This window comes from Falco naumanni, chromosome 11, assembly GCF_017639655.2.
Source record: "Falco naumanni isolate bFalNau1 chromosome 11, bFalNau1.pat, whole genome shotgun sequence".
Classification (NCBI taxonomy): domain Eukaryota; kingdom Metazoa; phylum Chordata; class Aves; order Falconiformes; family Falconidae; genus Falco; species Falco naumanni.
Window position 1 is genome coordinate 14,275,682 of NC_054064.1, and position 23,346 is coordinate 14,299,027.

Genomic DNA, 23,346 nt, shown 5'->3' on the forward strand with positions numbered 1-23,346 from the left:
TCTGGGAGCCACACCAACTATGTTCCTCTTGCATCTTGTTTGCGTCTTAATGTTATATGAATATTACTTATTTCATTTCTTTGTTAATGTGTGTAGGAGATGGCTGTATGGGAACTATTACAGTAAATGTGCTGATCCTGTGGTGGGATTTGCTTGCTGGGGTGACAAACTATTCATATTTAGGTCAACCTGCAACCTTGGGTTCTTTGTATAGATAAACTTTGCAAGGCTGGGGCCTTAAAGATTATCTGCAGAACAGCTGTCCAACAGAAAGGTAAATAAACAAAGAACTGAACAGGGCAAAATCCTTGCCTCTTGTTCATTCTTAGTGGGATATATGGAAAAAAGACAAACTTATTGCATTCCTTTGTAAGATTGCTTATCCCGCTTTTAAAATAGTGTCTCTTTGATAGGGAGTAAGCACATAAGCTTTAAAACCATGCTGCAAATTTATACCAACTTGTGCTTTGAGAAAGAAGGTATCAGAGATTGTGGCTTGTTTGTTGTTAGTTTTTTCCTCCTAACTGCATCAGAAGATAATTAAAATTATTACTTAATATGAGACTTTCAGAGATCTGTGGAAATACACACCTGACAAAGTAAAGGAAGCTGCAGGGTCAATGTTTCATTGCAACTTCACACATTTTGGTCTTACAGGTTTAGCTTGGGAAGCAGTGTGGAATGTGTGCCTGAAGTGAAGAATGGTCTTATAAATGTTTCTTTTTTGTGTGTGTTTGCTGTTTCTTCTTTCAGACAAACTTCCTCTGATGAAGGTCGATACTGTTGGATGCAAGCCAAATAGAGGAAGTTACATGTAATAGAAGTTGTCTTACTATAAGTAGAAAGCCAATGGTAATTTTACAGACTTGATCACTAACAGGACTGGCTGTAAGGTAAGTACCTATGCTTAAACTGTTATAAAAATTCATTTTGAAATATAAAAGCCTTGAAGTTCTCTTTGAACCTTTCCTGAGTAGAAAGGCCACAAGGCTGAGGTGTGTATGTTTTGTCTTGTGGGTATGGGGGTGTGTGTATGTGTGTTTGTATTTTAAAAGTAATGAGTTACTGTGAATGTGAACACTGCTTGTTTTCTGCCCTTGCTCAATCCAGCTGTTGTGAATGAGCAGGAGAAGTTAACCCAAGCTCTTTTCTTGAACTCAGAGGGAAGGTGACTCTTGGACAGCAAGGCTGCCCGCTTTTGCTTTGTAAGAGTATGTTTCTAAAAGGGCACAGCTCAAACACCTTCTGTTAATACACCTTGTTAGACACCTCAGCGTTAATACACCTTAGACAGCTGTTTCCTTTTCTGTTTGCCATCCTGTCTGATGATGCTCAAGAGAAAAAGTTCTGGCTATGCTAGTTTTTGTATCTTTGAGTTGGCAATATATTTGCCTTGCGTCTCCTCTGCTCTTCCTCTCTGAAACTAGTTTTAGATGTTGTGTTCTGCAGCTAATGAAGTTCTGTTAAACAGCTGAAAGAAAATTTCTGTGAAGAGATCCTGAGGTTTTGTGTGAACATTGTGCTCTTGAGGAATTAGGCTACCAGGGCTCTTTCAGCTGTTAATACCTACAGGGACTGCGGGAGTTTTTTCAACACAAGCAGGAGTAATTTATTGCTCTTCATTTATCCAAATCCAGTTACTGTAAGACTGCAAGATGTAACCAGGAGAACAATTTTCCATGTATACTAAATATTTCGAAAAGATTCTCACAAAATTTTGGTATGATTGCTTCAGGCTTTAAAAGCTTCTGTTCCTGAAATTGTAGCACTTCTCTTTGTTTTGTTTTGTTTTCCAGCCATTTCTTATTTTTTCTTTCTCCCTCCTGAGGAGGAGGAGATCACTCCTGGATGAATGGGATGATAAATTCTAAATGTTCAGACAAATGTAGCTGTATTACATTGCTACCAGCTTCTGTGAAGTTTCAACGTTTATGAGCAAACCTGTATTTCTCTTTGCAATTTGCCTTGCCAGGCAGAATCTCTTGAGGTTAAGCCACAGATAATTACCTTGGCCTTTGACCATTAATGTTTGAATTATCACAGATGTGTTCTTGTCTTATAGTTCATCATAAGTATGAAGAATGCTAGCTACTTCATCTCCATTCATACTAATGGAAATGGTTGTTTCTAGTTCACTTTTCCAGAATACCTGAACTTTTTTTTTGGTTGCTCTTATTTAAGTAACTGTTCTGTATCCTACTACTGTTGGAATAATTGGCCATGAGTGGAGTACCTTTGGGACACCTGTTCTGATTTTTCTATGTGACCTTCCTCCAGTTTTCTGGTGGGTTGTATGCAATGTAAGTTCCTAAAAAAGGGTGCTCTAACAAAAAGCTCTGTTTCTGTCTTAAGTTCTCACCTGCCCAGCAAACATATAAAATAACTTGGTAGTGTAATTCAATAAATGCTTGACTGAAGTTTCAGATTATAAGTCAGCTGTTAGTATTGAGCAATCTCTGTATTAAATTGAATTTTACTGTTATAATCAAGTTCTGTATGAAATAAATATTGACATTCTGATTACTCAGCTTCCTTGGGAAAGCTTCACTTCTTTCTAAAGTGTTTTGCCCAGCTAAGACAAGCGTGATGAGATGATGACTGCTGTTGGTTTTTTTTTATTTTGCTTTCTGTTAATTAGAAGGCTGTATTAGAAATGGCTTCAAGTACACAATTATCTTCCTCCCTCTCTCTGCCCCAAGAGCGACATGATATTTGAAACACCACTAGAATTACAGGTAGTGAAGAAGTTTCTTTGAACAAGCTTGTTCTGAAGCTTTCTTTCATGCCAGGGCCTTTGAGTTATGTATTATAATGAAGATTTAAGTAGGAAGGGGGAGGGAGAGACTAACAAATTTGCAGTCATGCTTCAAACTAATGAGTATTAAAATATTTTTTTCCATCCTAAGGAAAGATATGAAACAGTGGTTTGAATAACCGTCTTATATTGTAATGGTGTGGTATGCGCTAGTATGTATATCTGTAGAGAAAGGCCTTCTGGATCTTATGCTATCTTTGGTAGTATATAATGTATTGAAAAGTGTGTGTAGTACAAGATAAAGTAGAATCAACAATCAATGCTATGTGTTCGTTCTGGCTATGAAGCTAGTATGCTCTGTAGCACATCCTTGCAACCTTGACTGGTGCATTTACTGATGCATGCTATCACATGCAGACAGGATAGAGGAAGGAGATTGTATGTACTCTCAGGCCCATGGTTAACTCAAGCATTTCAGTGTAATGCATTTATCTTGGAAAACAAGTGACTGGATAGTGCAGGAATCCTTAAACTCAACTCCCTTCTTGTTGTTCTTCCAGGCTGTTCAAATGATATTAAGTTAACAAAAACACTGGAGAGCTGCCTGTTGAAAAATGCTGCAGGAATTATCTTTTATGTTTTTTTAACATCATTATGCTTCAGTCTTGAAGTCAATTATTTCTATTCCTCTTTATTACAGGGAATTTGACTGCTAATCTGTAGGCTGTCACCAATGAGTTGTATTTCAGAGGGTTATAAATGAGGCACTATGGCCAAAGCCTCTTAATACAGTTTTCAAGCAAAATCTAGCAAGGAGTAAGGACCGGAGGGTATTTTCAAATGCTGTAGGTAATAGCAGGCAGTTCTGCAGCTTACACACCTCAAGACTTGAGTTAACATGGATTCAAATTTTGGATCTAGCTTTAGAGATAATACTTGGTGATTTAAGGTTTTTGACACAGTTTATGTCCTTATCTAGAAAATGTGATTTTGTGGAGATGTGCTGATTCATCTTTATTGGCACGCAGATTAACTGTGGGGTTTTTAATTTGGCTGCATTTCTGGGACGAGTAGAATAGTAGAGTAACAGTTCTATAAGATATGATAGCTTTGAGTCTCTCGGGTCCTTCTTAATAACAGGCAGAAAACTGTTTTTATTTTTACTTTATTCTTTAAAAGGCATTTATTCTTTTGTGGTAAGGTTAAGCACGATTCACGTATGACACTTCAACTTTCCTGAACCTAACCTCTCTGTAATAAATCCTTTCTATGCCATTAATCCTAACACTTTTTGTTTGGGGTTGTACTTTTGTATGTAGTTGTGAGATTTAGTTGTCGTCTTCTGTTTTTCCTGCTAAGGGGGATATCTGAAAAAAGTCACATATTCTGCAGTTTGTTCACTTATTACAAACCTGATTCCTTTACCTCTGTGTACAGTTAGTTAAAATTTTAAAGCTAGTTACTCCAATTTAAAATAACTGTTCTGCATTGTGGTATATATGACGTGCTAAATATCTAACAATGCAGTCATTCCTCTCAAGATCACTTGGAGGGAAATAACACTATCGTGGCTGTAGAACTCAAATCAGAAGAGAGGAAACCATGTAATCTTACAGAAGAAAAGGTGACTTTTACATAGGAGTGACATGTTGCTTACCAGTGGCTGCCCTTACTTGGTTGGTTGGCTTTGGTTTTGGTGGTGGTTTTTTTTGGCAAAGCGGATGATTTATTGTGCAAATACTTGGCTGAGGATGAATATAATTGTTTATTGATCTTCAGCCTGAGTATAAAGATACTGTTTATTTTCTCTTCTCAGAGTTGCTTATTGCTGGTTCATTAGTTTAACTAGGTATCTTCCTTAGTTGTTTTTTTTATATTTTTCATTTTTGAACTACTAGTGGTAGGTGCTCAGCTTTCCTTCTCACTTTTTCCTTCTCTTGGCCAGACTGTCATATTCATGAGGGCATGACGTACTGTTTTGTGCTCTTATAATAGGTACTTTTTTAGAGCTAAAGGAAAAATCTTCACCTGCATATATGAGGAAGTTCTGGCTGTTTCTTGGATTTCCCCTCTTCCATCCTGCATATTCAGGTTTTGTGCCCTTGTCTTTCTTGCACATTATGATTAGTATGAGGTTTGTTTTGAACAGGTCTTGGCTGAAAGGCAAAGGTATATGTGCATTTGTAAAAGGAGGTAGGGAGGCACAGTAAGATCCTAGCTGTAGTAGAGGCAGCAGATGAATGATTGAAGAACATCTGGTTTTGGCTATTCCAGACTACTATTTTAAATGTGAAATTCTGCTGTCTAATAAAAAGAGAGTTACTATGGTATTTGAGTTACAGTCCAGAGTTCTTTAATCTGTAATTAAGGAATACTTTCTTAGAGCTTGACTTCTCTATACTATTTACCTGTTTTGTCTGCAGTAATGCTTTAGAGGAGATGTTTCCTAAAAATACAAAATGAAGCTTCAACTGCAGAATGACTGATGTTAGAAGAATGCTTCCCATGTTCCCTCTGCCTCTTTTGCTGTGGAAGTGGAGAACGTAGAGTACCACAATGTATTTCCAGATTAGAGGAGGAAAGAGACTTCTCAAGGCAATTGAATAAGTGTTGTTTGATTAAGAAGGCAAAATTTTAATATGGAAATTGTTATTCTTTATAGGATCTAGCCCTTATCGTTGAACATGCATAGAGAAGATTGCTCTTCTACAGTTAACTGTTTAAAAAATAAAAAATGTTTTTAAAAATTGCTCTTCAGTACAGTACTACTTTCAGATTTTGGCCTTTTCCAGTAGTTTCATCTCTGCTTCTTCTTCTTTCTCATCTGCCAGCTTTTGAGTTGGCTGAGTCTGCCAAAGAATATTTCTTGTTTCATTTTAAATCCCTACCACATCCTCTGTTACTTAAACTAGAATACTACTTTTTTTTTTTTTCTTGTCTCTGTGGTATGCAGCTTTATCTCTTCTGCCAGCAACTTGTTTTGAGGATTTCACTGGTGTATGTGTAAAACTGCTTTAATGCCACCATTGCAATGAACCTTAGGCTTCTTTACCTTACGAATAAAATGGACAAGTTTGGACAAGTATTTGAACTAGAAGGAAGAACTTAATTTAACAAGAAGTTAAAGATATTATCACAATTTAATCTTGATTAATTGGGAGGAGGAGCTGACTGTTGGGGGTTTTTTTCTCTTTTTTTTTCTAGTTCCTGAAATGTAACTGTTCCACCCCCTCTACCCTCTGAATTTTTCTTCTATTTACTTCTATTTACTGTTGTAAAGTTGTTGAGGAGCTGTTATGTCGAGGTATAAATGTAGCATTGCCCTGGCTATTGTGGATTTTTAGCACTGAAGGTACAAGGACTTTGGAAAAGTTAATACCGATGACTCTTAGAGAGCATGTAAAACTAATGGCACGCCTTGTCTTCATTTGACTTTTTTTGGGTATCAAAGTTCAGTCTGAAATGGCTCTGTACCTTTTTTATCCTCATGTCCATGCATGCTGTCAGGGAACTTCATAACCTCATGCTTCTTATCACTTGGTGCAAAATGGGCATGGCTTCTCCAGAAAGCAGACCTATTTGCCTGGTATATGTTCCACAAGAGCTGATAACCCCCTTCTTGTGCCTAACGATTTAAAGAAAGTTTATCTCTGTTCTCCTGGCCTTTTAGACATGCAAATGCTTTTTCTTGTTGGTTAAGGTGTTCTGTGTAAACAACAATACAACTGTAAACCCTGTGTGCTGCTGAGTAACAAAACAATTACCACAGCTCTTTTGAAAAAAGTATTGTAGCAAAGCAAAACGTTATATAATGAATGCTGGGATTAGGGGTTCATGTAACTGGTTTAGGCTCTTTGTATCCCACATGTTTTTTGTGCATACTATTCCCTTAATGAGAGTGTGACAAGCAATGATATTGTTTGACTAATTGTCTGGAGGCCTAATATCCAAAAGAAAGAGTTCAAAGGAAAAGTCTTGTGCTTAGCTGCAGCAAACATGCATGTTACTTTGTCTAAATCTTTATACCAAATTCACACTGTTTTGCATGTATAAAGTCTTTCTCATATTTGACATCTTTAGTTTCCCTGCAGAAAGAAGAACTTGTTACCTGGGAATTATTTGTCATATGTGAAGAAATAGACACGAGTTGTGGAAACAAAAGGCAATCTGTAATGATGCACAATTTGGAGCTATGATTAATAAAAGAGTGGGCTTGATACTAGCAGTTTAGTTCCTCAGTACTGTGGATGTTTATACATCAATGAAACATTTAAGATCCATCTCTCCTGTGCAGATGTTTGAGGGACTTGGACTTTCTGAGAGAGAGAATGGGAGAGGCGTAAGCAAAAGAAATTTAAAAAGTTGTGTCAGAACGCACTGAGAGAAATCATCCAGTGGATGGAGGGAACCATCTATTACCTGTACTCTCTTGTTGGCCTGAGATATGGTATCTGTGAACATTCTTGCAAAGTCTGGCAGTTATCAGAAGTGCACATTACTTTTAGCTTCTGCAGCTGGGAGTGGTGTCTTCTCATGCATACTTTTGTTTTAAACATGTTTTTAAAGTTTAGTATTCAACTGACTCTTCTAAAGATGAGTGGTGACCTGTAAAATTGCCTGTGACTCTTACTTTATATAGATGGAGCTGCCTGGCCTTGCTTTTGGTGTTTGGATGTTTATTTGCTTCTATGCATCCATGCATAGCTATCCAAGTGGAAAAGTAAGAGAAGCCTGCACTAGCATGATACCTTGTCATGGTAGCTCTCCAAGGCTGTCACCTGAGCATACCATTGCAGTGAATGGGACTGAATTTAAACCAGGGGACAACATGGAAGGTATGTAGCTGAGGAGCTTAATTTACTGTTTCTTTGTGTTGTTCTATCTATCTTTGTAGTTCTATCTAAGCAGTTGAATCTTGTTCAGGTTGATCCATTTAGCAGTCATTCAGTACTTGTAAAATGAGCTTCTGGTGGTCATTGTTGAAATATTCCATTCTTCCTCTGGAGAATATTTCAACTTCTTTTTTATCTTTGTTCTTGCTTCAGTGCTTCTGTCTGGACCAGATTTTGAGGGGTTTTTCATACAAGCCCGGGATGCAGAACACCTGGATAGCCCTGCAGTTGGTTCTTTCATGTTAGCTGACCGGAGACTTTCTCAGCTTCTGACATGTGGCCGTACCAAGGTATACTGTAAAATGGGATATCAGGCACTGAGGTGTTTATATTAGTAATCTTTGAGCTCAGTGTCTCACAAAATTGGTCCAACTTACAGTATAGAGGCATAGCTCACTGCAACTCTGTCAGACTAGGTAGCTATTGACTGCTGCAGGAAGATGCAGCTTTCTTAACATAATTTTTACTTGTGCACAATGAACTTAGTGTATTCCTGGTTATTTTTGTACTTAATATTAAAAAGAGGAGGGCATGCTTTATTTGCTTTGAAGAGAAGAGCCATCAGTCATTTTCCATGCTTGAGGACAGAGAAAATGTCTTACAGGAAGGAAAGCGTAGGGCAGTTGTTGTAAGCAAGTGCTAGAATAGGCTATTATCTTTAGCATTGCTCTGTCAGCTACTGTTAGTGGAGCCTTCATAGTAACAGGTTAGATCACAATCTTAATATCAGTTTTAGATAAATTGATTCTGCCTCATGCAAGAGATGTGAACTCTGACCAGTGTTTCAGTAACCCACTTGAACTTCATGAACATTTATGGTGTCATCTGAGCTAGTGTGGACAAAGTTCTTAGTCTGCCTAGATGTATTTTTTTCTCTCCACTTCTGCCACCTGTCCCCCAGTGGCATCCAAGTAGTGCATTCATCAGTGCTGTAGAGCCATGGGGATTCTGGATTGTGCCCTCTGTGCACAGAGGACTTAGTTCAGTGCTGTGTCTGATCGATTTATCTTGTGTGAATAACTGTCTGACCCCAAGACTACTTTTGCTTTTTGTCCTCTGGAATACTAGTTCTGGTCTCTGTACAATCGTTGCACTGTCCCTTCATGTTCTTACTATCAAAAATCGGAGTGTTATCTTACTGTCAAAAAAAATGGAGTGTTATTACACCATTCTTCATAAACGGTGCAGGGACCTGTGTCTCGTCACTGGAGTTTTCTAGATTGAAAGACCTCTAGTTCTTCCTTTTAGCATTAAAGTTTGTTAGTATGTGTAAGTTTCAGTAGTAGACTTCATTCAAGTTGGATCACGACTGACTGGGGAAAAGCCAGTTGTGCTGGGTTTGTGCAGTGCAAGAGTGCAGTGTCTGTGTAGCTGCAGCCTGTGATGACTGAAATCTCCTTATTGCATATCCACTGTATAACCCTTTATTTGTGTGTTTTCAGAATTCAGCTGTCAGTCACACAAGTAAAGCAAAAAAGAAAAACATAAAAGTTTATTGGATTGCTCCTGGAGATGCACCAAGACGTGTACAGTTTCTGTAAGTTTATTAAAATGCAAATAAGTTTAACCTGTGTCAAAATAGTGGCCAGCAACTGAGAAGTATCCTTGGACTAATGGCCTGAAAAGTCCACACCTCTTGCTTGCTGCAGAGTCTACATTGATTCAGACACTTGTTCTGTAGGGAAAGCTTGGAGATGATTATATTGATTTTTGTTTTGGGGGTTTTTGTGGGGAGAGTAGAAGGGGATTCAGAGATTAGTTTCTTTAGCGTTTTTTTAATATTTCTAGTTAACTGCTCACTTCTCATGCCTGTAATATACAGTATTAAGAATCTTTCTTCTGTGCTTGTATCTAACAAAATGGTAGATATACCTTTCAGTTACAGTACTATAAAAGCTATTGGGTACAAGCTATACAGCTCTTCTCTGAGGTTGTAATCTGTGCTACAGACGTGAATGTTTCTTATGTCCAGTAGAGCATGCATTAGTATGTTTTAAAATTATTTTTCCACTGAGATATTTTCCTACTTTAATCCCTAAAATGGTAGACATCTACATAAAGATGGGGATTTTACAGATAAGTAGTACAAACTATAGAAACTTTTCCTCTTTCTTTTTCTTTTTTCTTAAAGTAACAATCAGCTGTTGATGTATACAATAATGACTCTGTGCGTTGTGTTTTTTAAGAGCCACAGTTGTGAAGAAATACAAGATTTTCTGGGTGAAGATTCCTGGTCCCATCATTTCTCAGCCTAATGCACTGTCCCCAACAACACCCTTGCATGCGACATCAGTGGCTCTATCAACTTCACACCCGGTTTCCTATTTATCAAAGCCAGTAAGTAATTATAAACCTAAATAAGGCTATCTGTAATGCTTGTGGTCAATGGAATTTAATGAAATCACATCAATACAGCCTAATGACAGAAAGGGAGAGATGATGGATGAGTAACTTGGATATCAGAGACTAAGAACATGGACAGCTATCCTCTTGTGTTAGTTGAGTTGCCTGAACTTATGTGGGTTAAATGTTGTCATGCCACATGGATCAGGAGTTTTACAGAACATTTAGGACTTAGTGGTCAGAAAATATTATGCATACCTGGGAAGAGAGATGGGAAAAGACTTGCTCTGGTCTTGACTGATTACTTCACATGTAATAACTGCAGGCTCAGAAACATCCTTCTATGAATTAGTCTGTGTTACTGACTTCCAATACTGTTTCTTGAATGGATTGAGCAAGCATCACTGTTTGATCCAGAATAAGCATGACTTTTAATCCATGTATTTTCTCATTGTGCATCAGTGGAGTTCCTGTTTTAAAAAGGAAGTTAAAAACTTGTATTCCCTTCTTTTCTCCTTCATCCTACAGCTGATAGTACCTCTCTCAAAATTAAACCAGGGGAAGTTTCTCTAAAGTTTTGATTTTCTGTCAAAAGTTATTCTATTATAATGTCTCTAAAGTTAAAATTCCACTTGAGTAAAAGTACAGCTTGAAATGCACTATCTAGTTTACCTACTAGTCCTGGGTTATTTGTAGCAATGGGTTAAGAGATTGGTAGGTAGACATAGATAGCATTTCTTTGCTATTCCTTGTATGCTTTATTCTGGAAATGGGGTAGAAAGGGAGGAAGAAGAGAGAAACTCTCATTGCTTACAACTTGTTTCCTTAATTGTCTAGTTTGATGCTTCACATTGTGGCAGTATGAAGTTCTGCATCAGGAACCCTTCAAACTGTGATCCTGAAAGTACTTCCTGTTTTTTTCTGTCCTTCCAACAAGAGAAGAGTTCAGTATTTATTGAAATGAGTGGTCCAAGTGAAGGATATCTAGCATTTGCATTGTCCCATGACCAGTGGATGGTGAGTGTCCTATTCTCCTGTTTTAGTTGCTTTTGTGATCTTAATGTAAGTTTGAATGTTATTCTAGCAAAACATGCATATGGGAAACTGAAATGCGGCTAGATGTCACACAAAGTAACTTCTCTGCCATAGTGCTGAAGCACGGGTGGCCTTTTATAGGTGGATGTTCAGTTTTAGCTCAGGACAGACTATTTACAGTGGAATTTCCCTGTGGATATCTGCCTTAGCAGAATCCAACCTGTCTGATTGCACAGTAGCTGACTGGAATTCCTGGTTAGATCCATTTATCTTTGTTACCTAGCCAAAAATCCTTACCTGTCAGAAGCCGAGAATACCATTTACGTTTCATCATTGTTTGTACAGGAGTGACCCCATTCAATCTTAAAAAGTGTTTAGAGATCCTTTTTTCTAATTGGTGTTATATTTAAGGGATGATGCTGTTGACAAATGCATAATCCATAAACTGTTACACAAACGAAATGCTGTTTATATTCATGTCCCTAATTCAAGAACCCTTGGTTCTTAACAATACCTTTACACCTTTTTAACTAAAAAGGATTTTTAATTAACATCAACATCCATCTCTATCTTATCTGGTTAATTTAATAAATTCTAAATAATTAAAGAAACTTCTGATAATATGGTTGTTACCCTGGGAGGAAGGAAGCGTAAATCAGTGTGCCTTACTATGTGTCATCTGTTTGACTTAATGTGGTTTCTCTGTAATATTGAAGTGTTTGAAAGCTGGGAAATAATAGTTTGACAGCTAGAGAAATCTGTCTCAGATCTTGTTGCATGTATTAAATCAAAAAGCTTTCGGAGACTGCCAGTAGTGGTTTTTTTAATAGGCTATAAATACATTTTTCTTTTAAACTCTCTCCAGGGTGGTGATGATGCATATCTGTGTGTTAATGAGGACCATCATGTTCATGTAAGCGCTGCTTATCTGAAGGGGCGAAGTCCTCCTGTTTTGGATTCAGAGGTACGTTTGAAAATGACAAAGACACTTTGACAAATGTAGTTTTGAGATGATGAATGGTATGCTGCTGCTTTGTGCTTTTATTTTGTATAGCAGTTGTAAATAGTAAGGTGGAAATCTAAACTAAACTTTGGAAGTCTAAATTTAATTTTCAAAATTAAGTCATGTGGTGTGAGCTTACTCTGTTGAGGAGCTATGCCCATTATTACTCTGTCCCTTTGCTAGGGCTGCAGTTGCAATAGATGTCTCTTGGCTGGAAGGTTTGAAAGGTAGGGGAGATTGTCATAAGCTGGAAAAACTGGTGGTAATAAGTTCAACCCTTATGTTGCAGTGTTGACTTGCTGACATACCTTCTAAGTTGGTATGCAAGAGACTTTTATCGCCCCCTCTCCCGCCCTGATATCACCGCCAATCTTTGTGCACCAGTGACGCTCTTGTCTTTTGCAGGATAACTTACAAGCCAATTACTCTGCCAGTCTGAAAAGACTAGGTATTAAATATATCCTGTTTCACAGAATCCCCTTGAAGATGTGTCATGGAGGCTTGTGGATGGTGTTCTTCAATGTTCTTTCAGAAGGAATATTCGTCTTCCTTCTTATAAAGCCAGATTTAATCTGGATGCCAGTTACTACATCTTTCTGGCAGATGGGGAAGCTAGTGAAGGTAAACTTGACTTACATATGGTGGCTTTTCTTTGAACAGCTCTAAATGAGTTAGTAACCCTTATGTAAGGTATGGCTTAGCTGAGAATTAGTATCTGAACTAAGGTTTCCAAGGATGAGGAACTTAATCCAGTCATCCTTACCTCTCTGGATCATGGGTTTGCTTTTGGAAGTTGTAGTAAGCTTATTGATATATGTGTTTTGTGTGCCCTCTTGATGCTAGGAACTGGTAGCTTCTTGAGAGCTGGCCCCATCTCTTTTAAACGAGACTAGCATCAGAGGGAATTATTCTTCACATCTTGTGCATGTAGTGAAGAAAACTCTTTCCTGTAGAGGGGTGAGTTTGTTCTTGTACATTGATTACACAGGACAGCTTAGATGACATCTTAATCATTTAGTTTGTATGAATATGTTCAGTGGTCACAACAGAACATGCGTTCATAAATGAGTGGGCACACAAGTGCAGTGGCTTTCATCAGCTATATATAAACCACTTTGTCACTGCTTAGGTGGACTAATACACAAACATCGTCGTCAGCCTCTGATCACCAACGGAAGGTACAATGTCACAGGCCTTCCTCAGGATATTGGAGGCTCCCGGTCCCCACGACTCATCAAGGCTCATGGTAAGCTGCAATGTCTAGTTGTATCTTTCAGTTCTAGACTTGCTGAGACTGGAGTTAAGTTTTCCTTATTACTGTAGAGTAGGTATTTATTCTTGTCTTTCTGGCCCTCATGTTCTGTGTACTGTTGGCTAGCAAGCAAGATTTGAGGCTGAGAAGACAGAGTAAATTATTAATAATTTTTCATTTCAAGAACAGCGTTATAAGATTCTTTTTGCCCAGGAAAATGAACTGCATTTGCCATTTCTCTTACATTTATAATTACGACTTGTTCCTGTTTACCTCTTACTCTCTAGTTTAATTTGTTCTAGTTGCATTATTGGTTTAATGCCATTTGAAATGAGAAACCCCTCAACTGATATTCTAGAGCTATTGAAGTTAATAAGAATTTTTTCTCTCATGGTACTGGACCTCAAAGCAGGCCTGTGAGAGAACTATCACTAATTCTTTGTAAAACAAATTTAATTGTTTTAAGTTTGGGATTTAAAAAGAGGATGAAATGTCAACTTCTATCTTCTGATGTCAAAGTTGGTGACAGAACAGTATCTCTTATGAGTATATACTGGCTGTACTGGTGCATATGAAATACACAGTAGCCAGAGCTGCTCTATTGTGGTATGTAGGCATAGTGTGATTATCTTTTATGTAGATGTTTCTGCTCTCTAGCAAGATAAATGCTATAAAGTTGTACTCTGAATCAGGTGATTAAAAACTTAGCACTGGTAAATTCTGCGTCTATGCGTATGGACTAAACTATTACATGGTCTTTGAAGCTGTATTATGCAGCTAAATTACTCATGTTTGCCTTGTAATTTTTTCAATTTTCAGGAGTGCTGATGTTCGTTGCTTGGATTACCACAGTTAGTATTGGTGTTATTGTTGCACGATTCTTCAAACCTGTCTGGTCTCATTCATTCCTGTTTGGAAAGGAGATGTGGTTTCAGGTGGGCAAAATCTCCACATATCTCTAGCTGTATTTTGTGGTTTTATTGTAAGCAGAATTGTAAACCTGCTAGATCCAAGAAATAGGAGATTAAACTTGGTGTGATTTTTTTCTTTCTTTAATTTTAAAAAATGGAGCATTACAAATCAGAAGTTTGTCTACTTCACTTGTAAAAGCAAAGTCTAAAGAGGACACTAAGAACATCTTTAACTGTAGATCTGTTAAATGTATTTTAACTGTGTATTAAGAAAGCTGTACAGTTTCTAAAAGCAAACTTGACTTTTCTAGATACATCGTATGCTGATGTTGACCACGGTCATGCTTACAAGCATTTCTTTTGTGTTGCCTTTTATATACCGAGGAGGTTGGAGCCAGGTAAGTGTGTGCTTCTGTTTTGCTTAACTTAAATGTAAAGGTTGGACCAAATGAATGAGAAGGAGGTCCACTGATGACTAAAGCATTACAACTGTTGCTGTGGAAATTGCTGTGAAAGCTGTCCTTAAGTATGCTAACTTCAAATTCTAGCAACACAGAAGAATGTTGTTTCCTTTAAATACAATTGAAAAACTTCAGTATTTTCCTTCCTTCCTTTTTCTCTTAAATAAAGTTCTTGCTCACACTTTCTTTATGTACATAGATAAGTCTTCCCATTTCCTTGGAGAACTTGAATTTGGGAGGGGAGTAAGGATGGGACAACTGACTTATTAATGTGGTAAACCTGCTGGGAATAAATGTTGTTATGGACTTGGACTTGAGTAACTGTATCCAGTGATTAAGCTTAGTCTGGAACATGAGAGAGATAGAGTTTGTATACCTGTTAGTGTGACCTGTACAATATTTGGTGCAAAATGATATCAGAAATTGGAAAGTATAGAGAATATTTGAGTTAAAGGTGGGATGATGTGGCCACAGGTATGAGTTAGGAACTAGGGAAATTGAATAAGATGTTTTAGGATTAAGATTAGAACAGATAAGGTGAGAGGGGAGACCAGTGCTGGGAGGAGTTATGAAACAGGCCTCTCCTGAAGATTCAGAATTGAGGATGAAGAGCTTGTAGCATAGCTTCAGCTGGAAGAATTTCTCAATACAGCAAAAAGATGAGACAAACCCTGGGCCAATTTACCAGCGTCTCATCCTGCCAAGGAGAACAATCTCCCATCTAGCTGCAGGGCAGCTTACTGTGTCCTGTCACCTCTGCCAGTCTAAACACAGTGTTACTCCACTATTGTAACTTAGTAACACAAGCATAAATAAAATTATCAACTTCTTGGTATTTTTTCTGTATCTTTATATAGGTATGATATTAAAGAAAAATGTTCTCTGTTTAGCAAGCAGGTTTTCATCCCTATCTCGGCTGTACTGTGATGGCTCTGACAATCTTTCAACCACTTATGGCAGGTTTCAGACCATCTCGTCATGCACCAAGGTACTCACAACTAACTCATTAAGTTATAGCCGCAAGTTATATGACTGTTTCTTTAAAAATTTTTTTTTTTTTTCTGAAAAGTTATCTTTAAAATAGGTAATAATGTTCTTTGATTCAATATCCCAAGCTACAGAATCAATAAAATGCTCTTAATTGTTTTGTAGGAGACCATTGTTTAACTGGTTTCACTGGAGTACTGGTACAACAGCTAGAATACTAGCTGGTGAGTAGACGTTAATAGTTATAACTATGCAACTCCCTTTGAAGAGATTTAAAGGACTTTTGTTTGTTGTCTGGGCTATTGGTTGTCTAAAACATCTATGGATATCCAGTCCAGGTATTTTTGAAGATTCTTTTTCTTGCTGGCCATCTTCTGTGTTAAATTTAAGTGTCCATCAGGCCACAGCTTTAGGGAGAAAGTGGCTATATAAAACCCAAGAGATTACAGACAAATCTGAAAGATCTCTGTAATGAAGACCTGTTCTTATCTTGAGTAATTTCTTTTTATCTTAGAAGATTTGAGGGTAGTATTCTTGCAGTAACATAGTTCGATGTTATTTGAACACTGGGAGAGGGGAAACTCACTTACAGAACCAGACTGGGCTTAATTCTATTAACAGTGGCAAGTTTCCACAGGCAGCTTAAGCACAAATATTGTGGTGGCTGTGGTCTTGTTAATAGTCACAAATGCTAGTGTTTGTGATAGTTTTCATCCTGTGTAGTTCCCTATCTTGGCCGCCTCTTTTTCTCCATGCCTTACCCCTCACACTGACAGAAAAAAAAAAAAAAATCTCTTAGCTGCATGGACTCCTTTTAACCTCATTCCCCAAGTAGTAAGCAGTTCGTGGAAAATCTATTGCCAAAGGTGTCGAGAACGCTTTTTTTAATTACCCTGACACAGCACTCTTAGCGTCTTTTTATCTTGTTTTTACTGACTAGTGGTGACTATGTTCTTGGGAATGGATCTACCAGCACTTGACCTACCAGACCCGTGGGACACCTATACAATGATTGGGTTTGTAGCTTGGCATGTCGGCATTGATGTTCTTCTGGAAATACACAGCTACTGTCTCATACGTAAAGGTACAAATCCAATGAAACTGCTGTTGTTACCTTAGTTTGCTGAAGATGTGCAAAAAATGCTGGAGTGGTTTGAATTTCAGGAGGAGTTCTTTGGCTTTCCTCCCTTTGGAAGCTGAAAGGGAATAACTCTCGAGTAATAGTGTCATATCTACTGTACAAACTGATATGGGAATATACCAGTTGTCAAGACCAAAGTGTTCTAGAAAAAAAGGTTTTCTGCCACTTTAAATAGTAGCCCCTTACTTCTCAAACCACATTTCATAGGGACAGACTGAAATGCATAAGTATTTTCCAAGAATCTATCAGTGTTTGCCATGATTTTGATTCTAGGTGGATAGGTGAAGTCCGGGTTAAGTCATGCAGATTATGTCTGCATTTTATTGTGACAAATTGCTGGTTATGATCAGAATGATCAGAAATGATCAGAAACTTGAGTACAGTTGTTTGCAATTTTGCGTGATCAGGGGATTGAAGGTGAAATCCTGACTCCAACAGGTCTAGGGAAGAGACTGGTGGTAACTTCATAGGAAGTTCTTAGCTTCAGTGACCAGTGTCACTGAGAGGAGATGACTGTGCACATGTATATGACCTGTATCGAAGTGGGAGATGAGACATCTACAGAACTGAAGAAGCATGATTAGTTAGGAGATTGTGTAAGGTGGCACATGGAGGAGTGATTATAAAATATGAGAATTTAAATTTAACTGCAGTAATTATTTCCTAGGAATAGAGAAACGAGCCTGAAATGTTTGAACACTGAATGTCTTCATGTTGGCTAATGGAAAATACTTCTTGATGAAATATAATTCTCTTAACATGAGAAGTGTTTAGATCAAACAAACGTTTTGTTCAGCTCAAAACTCAGTGTTTTGATTATTCACTCTAGCAAAAGAGGCACTGCCACTTCAGTGTCCAGAGGTTCCTTTTTGTAGGTCAGCCCTAGAATAATATTTCACTTGTGCTATGAGCATGATAGTATGCGTCATGAAACATCAAATGAGACTTCCTAGTGCTTTTCAGATTTGATGCTGTATAAGACTTAGATACTTAGTCATGGGATAAAGAATTTTACAGTATAAAAATGAAAAAAATCTTCCTTTTAATAGCAGATGACTTTTTTTTTTTCCCCACTTATAGTTGAAGTGATAGAGGACGATAGAGTACAGATACTGCAGTCACTCACCTCTGCAGAAGCAGAGGTAAGTCATAATTTTGTAAATAACTATTAAGAGATGGGATGATTCTTTTTTTAAACCAGTAAAAAGACTGACACTTCTATGGCTTTTCCTCTTCTCTTGCAGGGTCGTCTGTTTAAACAGATTATGTTAACCATCTATGTCTGTGGAAATACAGTATTCCTCATTGCCTTCCTGGTGGCAATCAGCCAAACATGAAATAAGTCATTGAGAACTTTGTGGTGAAATATTGTACAACTGAAAAACCTGTGAGGAATGCTTTCTATTTCAACTTTTCCCTCAACACTTCCCTGAAGATGTAATTGAAGAATAATAGCACATGTGCATTGTGCTTGGTGTTAGGGAGAGCTTGAATTCAAATCTATGGAAGGATGCTTCAGTCCTGTGAAAGCTGTCTTCTGATGGGACTTTTAATGGGAGTCTGAGTAAGGAATGAAGTCTCTATTTTTTTTAAGTGTAGTAATTAACTTGACTGAAGTTTATAGGTTAGGACAACTGAGATGTGCTGAAAGTATTGTTTTTGATAGTTCCTTAAACCTTTTGTGAATATTACTGGGAGAACAGATTCCAGCTCAATCTTTCCTATCGTATCTCTTCAGTTTACTATGTTCTAATGACGTGTGATGTGAATACTTCCTGCTCATGACAGTTTTGTGCATTGAAAAAGAGAAAAATCTTAGTGAAAATTTGTCACAAAAGCCACTGGTTGATGCATGAGCTAAATGCCGTTGTCTGTCGTTGCAGTTTAATATAAAAAAAAATCCTCTCCGCTCTAAGAGCGGTATGCTTAGACAAGCATATGAGTTTGGGAACTTCAGTCCTTTAGTAAAACCACCATTTGCCTCACTCAAATTACTGTTCTGTCCCATCATCCTCAGTGCTTCTAAACTATAAAGAGAAAACATGTTTGCAATGTAAGTGCATTAAAACCACTTGTACTTAACCAGAACTCCAACAGGAAGAACCTATCTGTGTGTATGGATGTCTGTTTTGGTGTCTTTGCTTGCTTGTGGCTTCTGAATGACTTTTCTGTGTGAATAAGATGGATTTGTGCCACTTGATGCTTGAATGGATGTGAAAATATTTGCTTAGGAATGTTGAAGGTGTATTTACACTATCTAGTGAAATGTAGATTTGGAATTGGTGTGACTTAAGGAGAAATGGCTTCTGTTAATGTTAAGTGAGAGTCCTTTGAGATGGCATATCTAGGAGACAGAACTGTATAAGAATACGGGAGGTCATTTTTGTAGTCAACAGATCTACCTAAATATATGAACTAGGTACAAGGAATAGAAAGTTAAAACAATATACTCCGTCTTGGTTCATGGTTAGCTAAGTGTGGAAGGACACTTGAAATGGCATCTCAGAAATGAACCCTTAATAAGCCATGCGGTACAGCACTTGGCCTTGTTTTTTGCAGCTGTGAACAGTTTGCTTCCACACATCTCCATTTCAATACTGGGAAGTATCAATTTTCAGTTGTAATGCTTCAAAATGTATCTTCAGCCTGGGACTACTAAACTAGCTGGGAATAAAGGCATTGGAGTATTGGATAGAGTGGTAAATAGTGAGGTAAATAATAGAATAGACTGTTACAGCATCATCTCTTTACTACCTGGTAGCCAGCTTAAAAATACTCATATGTATGGGTTAGGTAGTGGCTCTCTCTATTTTACTAAAGCTGTCTATTTCTGTCTCTTCCTCCACCTCCCCAAATCCACAGTGCAGCCTGTTGTAGGGACAACTTTGATTCAGAAAGTAACAAGTTTATGTTTTTAGTCAGTGACCTTCTTTTTGGCTGCTCATGTAACTAGTTGTTAGGACATTTGCAGAGCTGGGATTAATCCCTTTGGCAGCGGTGGCACCAGTAGACTGCAAATGAGTGTAAGTTGACTCATCCCCCTTCCTCCTGGAAGCTGGAAAATCATGTGCAGGTTGGGAAAGGGGAACTATGGAGAAATGTGGAAACTCCAGGCTGATGGGCAAGAAGCATGTGGCTAATTGTGTGGATTGTGGGGTTTTTTTGAGAACTCTGATCTCAAAAGCCTGGGAATCACAGGCCCATCTGGTGCTAAAGTTTTGGGTGGCTTTCTTGTATACCATGAGTTTATAGAAGAACTTCTCTCAACCTAAGCATGATTGATTGTTTTTTTCAATTGAAGTCAATACAGGATTCTTTCTGTAATAAGAGCTATGCTGTGTGTTGTTTCATTTGCATGTGACAATGAACACAGGGGTTTTAAAATATGAATATAAATATCTTAATATAAGTTTTTGTCCCTTTTAATAATGTGAAAACACTATTAAATAGAAACTAGAAAAAAAAATAGTTTTGCCTAGCAGCAAAATGGATTGTCTGTTCTCTTTGTAGATGTTGTTTTATAAATTAAAGCTATCTAAATGCTTCCTGAAGAAAGTCTTATTGAAATCGAATGTTCAAATAGTTTCATTCTATAATGCATCTTTTCCTCAAGCAGAAAAAAAATTACTTGTTCCACATCTAATACAGTTCTCAAGTTGGCAGAATTGTCCGTTGTTTTGGATAATTTGTTCCTTCCCAGTGCTAGTGATATTGTGTAGTTTATGTGAGACCTTATGTGCAGTGTTGTAACTTCTTGATTGAAAGACTTGTTAATTTTGTGTAATGTCTGGTCACACACTGTCCCACCCTCTTCGTGCATGACTAGTGTGAGGACGCAATATGTCTGTATTCTAGTGACCTCCAACATTTCTGGTATACTCCTTGGAAAACAAGAAAGTCTGTGGAAGTGTTTGATATCAGCAGGGAAATAGGTGACAAGCAATTTGGTTCTGGAGACGCTGGTGACTTCTCTTTGTTGTTTGGTTTTGGGTTGGTTTTTTTTCCTTGAATGATAAAATGTTGTATAGAAGAAAATACCCATTGCTTTGCTTCATAAAGGAATCCCACTGAAGTCAAGAAAATTTCTTCACAAGAAGAGATCAAGAAGACTTCTGTGTTCTTCTTTACTCTCAGATTAGACTTGTGACAACAAATCAACATTAGCATATTTCTCTGTGGGTTCTTCTAGACACACAAACACTCCCAGTCAAGTAGAAACTTGTCATCAGTCTCACAAGTAGTTTACTGTTTTAATTGATTTGTTAGGCACAGCCTCCAAACAGTGATCATCTGCTCTTGACTTAACTACAAATCATGTTTCTTGCATGTGTTTTGAATGAAAACTGATGTAAATAGCTGAAATGCACTGAAAGTTGCTGCTACTTTGCTTTACTTGAAATATTTTTTTTGCTAGCTGACATGCAGGCTGCAGATTGAACTAAGTAAAGGTGTGCTTTGTTTCTTCTCCTTACACTGAATGCTACACTTCTGTTTTGTCAAAAATCACAAGATGAGGAGACTTCATGTTCAGTGTGAAAATGCCCAAGTTTTTCCTTTACCCGGGCTTAGGAAGGCTGGAGATTGCCTGCCTTTTGTTTCCTGTCAGGGTTTCCAAGGCTGCGGGAACACTGTGTGGCGCTCTTGTTCAAATAACATTTTCATGTTTGCTTTCTTTAATTTGTGTTGAGAGAGGTTGAGGCATGTAAAGGATGTCCAAAACAGAAGGTGTTCTAGATGAACTAATCATAAGAATTTTCAAGCTTTGTTAACAAACTTTACAATCAAGCCTGTTCATGCAGATAGACATGAAATGGGTGTTTGTTTGATATCTATGTTTAAGCTTTTGTTTGAACAGTTATGGCCTGTTTTCTTTTTGTCATGTGTGTAAGCTGTGCTCGGTGCAGGTACATCCCTTTCCAAACAAGATGAACGGCAATCATTGAGGAAAAACTGCCATCTTCTGCATTTCAGGGCAGAAGTTAGTATCAGTGATTTTAGAGCTTTGGTGCAGGCTGAAGTAAGGAAGACACCAAATGAATAGAAGAATGATTAACAATGATATTCTGCTAGTAATTCTGAGAAATTCTTTGTTCACATCAGTCTGATCCCACCATCTCTAGGGGGTATGTGTATGGTGGGGACCTGTTGCATTCACTTATGTGAGGATTTAGCACAGCAGAATTGCCACAGGGTAAGTGCTTCAGAACGCACTTGGTACCATCTGTTTCAGCCCATACGTGGGCTAATTCAACCACTGTGTAACTTCTGCTGGTCTTTGTTGCACTGTACATAAGTGACTTTACGTATTGTAAACCACAAAAGCTGAACATTTGTGTCACACTGAAGCAGGTATCTATGATAGTCGTACTGGACAAATGATGCTGCACTAAAAGACTCCAGCTTTGGATGCACTAAGAAAGACTCCAGCTTTGGATTTGTTTCAGAGAGACTTCTGTCAGGCTGGACCTTAGAAATCATTTGGCTTTAATGATGAATTGGAATTCTACATGGCATTTGTACTTAAGTGTGAAAAAGATAATTTGCTGCCTTACAGTTCTGTTCTTGTTGATGTGAGATGCAGGAAAGCTCTGGGGCTGCAGCACTCAGAACACCCTGCTTCCCAGAAGCACACAACTCCTGAATGCTCCATTTTATGTCTCTGTTCTTCCTAACTAATGATTAGATATCCATGCTGCTACATAGCTAGTGTATTAGTGTGGGACAGTTCAGATTCATCTAGCACAAACTGAATAGTTCTAACATACATGACATCTGCTTTGCCGTGTGGCAATTCTGAGATCTGCTGAGCCCAGTAGTGTCTCCAGAAGTGGTAGTAATGAGTGCTTAGAGCAAGAGATGTAACAAGGCTGCAGTGATGTTTTCTCTTCCCAGCAAGATCTCCTTGCTACTTGCCAGAATCTGTGCAAGGATGTCCTAAGCTAGAAACGGCAGCTGGACTGTGAAGTTGTGTAGTGATTGGATTTTATCTGTGAAGTGTGCAATGAATTATTAAAAAAGATAAAATACTCCATTAATGCTTTTGCCCTCTCATTTCATTACTTGCTATGAGAAAGTGCTTTTTGGTTTTGTTTTAAACCACCTTCTTGATATTGCTGTTTAAAGATGTGAGTTTTGTTTTTACCTTTTTGCTTTTATCACAGTTCTTTAGGCCTCCCATGTCTGTACCTTACTGTCTTTTTCCATGGATGACTGCTGCTGTATTTAGCCATTTCTCACTTCTGATAGTCTTCATTGCTTTCCGTATTTGTCTTCAGAGATGGAGTGACCAAACTCTATTCAATTTTAAATATGAAGTGCTATGACAGGGTTGTGTTTTGATTTGTTTTGCATGCCTTCCCTAATGAGTTCTAAACCTCTCTTCATTTTTGTGGCTCCTGAGCATGGGGTTAATGTTTTCAGAGAACTATCTAAAATAATAGCCAGATGTTTTTCTTCCCAGCAAGAGTTTCATAACACCAACATAACAGCTACTTCTCATGCTGTGTATGGTTAGGGTTATTTTTTTTTTAACATCGGTTTTCATGTACTGGTAGTGAATTTCACTT

The 23,346-nt window shown here is 37.8% G+C and overlaps 1 protein-coding gene across 3 annotated transcripts in view; it reads left to right on the plus strand.

The window, feature by feature from the left end:
• Positions 1-22,815, plus strand: part of FRRS1 (ferric chelate reductase 1) — a 32,269-nt gene extending 9,454 nt beyond the window's left edge. For 2 of the 3 annotated variants that reach the window (XM_040610025.1, XM_040610024.1), the window contains exons 2-17: positions 754-893; positions 7,395-7,590; positions 7,801-7,937; positions 9,090-9,184; positions 9,834-9,984; positions 10,828-11,007; positions 11,891-11,989; positions 12,502-12,649; positions 13,158-13,274; positions 14,100-14,215; positions 14,503-14,589; positions 15,543-15,640; positions 15,805-15,863; positions 16,580-16,723; positions 17,861-17,922; positions 18,025-22,815. In XM_040610025.1, the coding sequence (XP_040465959.1) occupies positions 7,395-7,590; positions 7,801-7,937; positions 9,090-9,184; positions 9,834-9,984; positions 10,828-11,007; positions 11,891-11,989; positions 12,502-12,649; positions 13,158-13,274; positions 14,100-14,215; positions 14,503-14,589; positions 15,543-15,640; positions 15,805-15,863; positions 16,580-16,723; positions 17,861-17,922; positions 18,025-18,117 (1,782 nt within the window). In that variant the 5' untranslated portion in view covers positions 754-893 and the 3' untranslated portion in view covers positions 18,118-22,815. Of the gene's footprint in view, positions 1-753; positions 894-4,750; positions 4,847-7,394; positions 7,591-7,800; positions 7,938-9,089; positions 9,185-9,833; positions 9,985-10,827; positions 11,008-11,890; positions 11,990-12,501; positions 12,650-13,157; positions 13,275-14,099; positions 14,216-14,502; positions 14,590-15,542; positions 15,641-15,804; positions 15,864-16,579; positions 16,724-17,860; positions 17,923-18,024 lie in introns of all 3 variants that reach the window. The other variant, XM_040610026.1, reaches the window with a different exon arrangement.
• Positions 22,816-23,346: the final 531 nt, after the last annotated feature.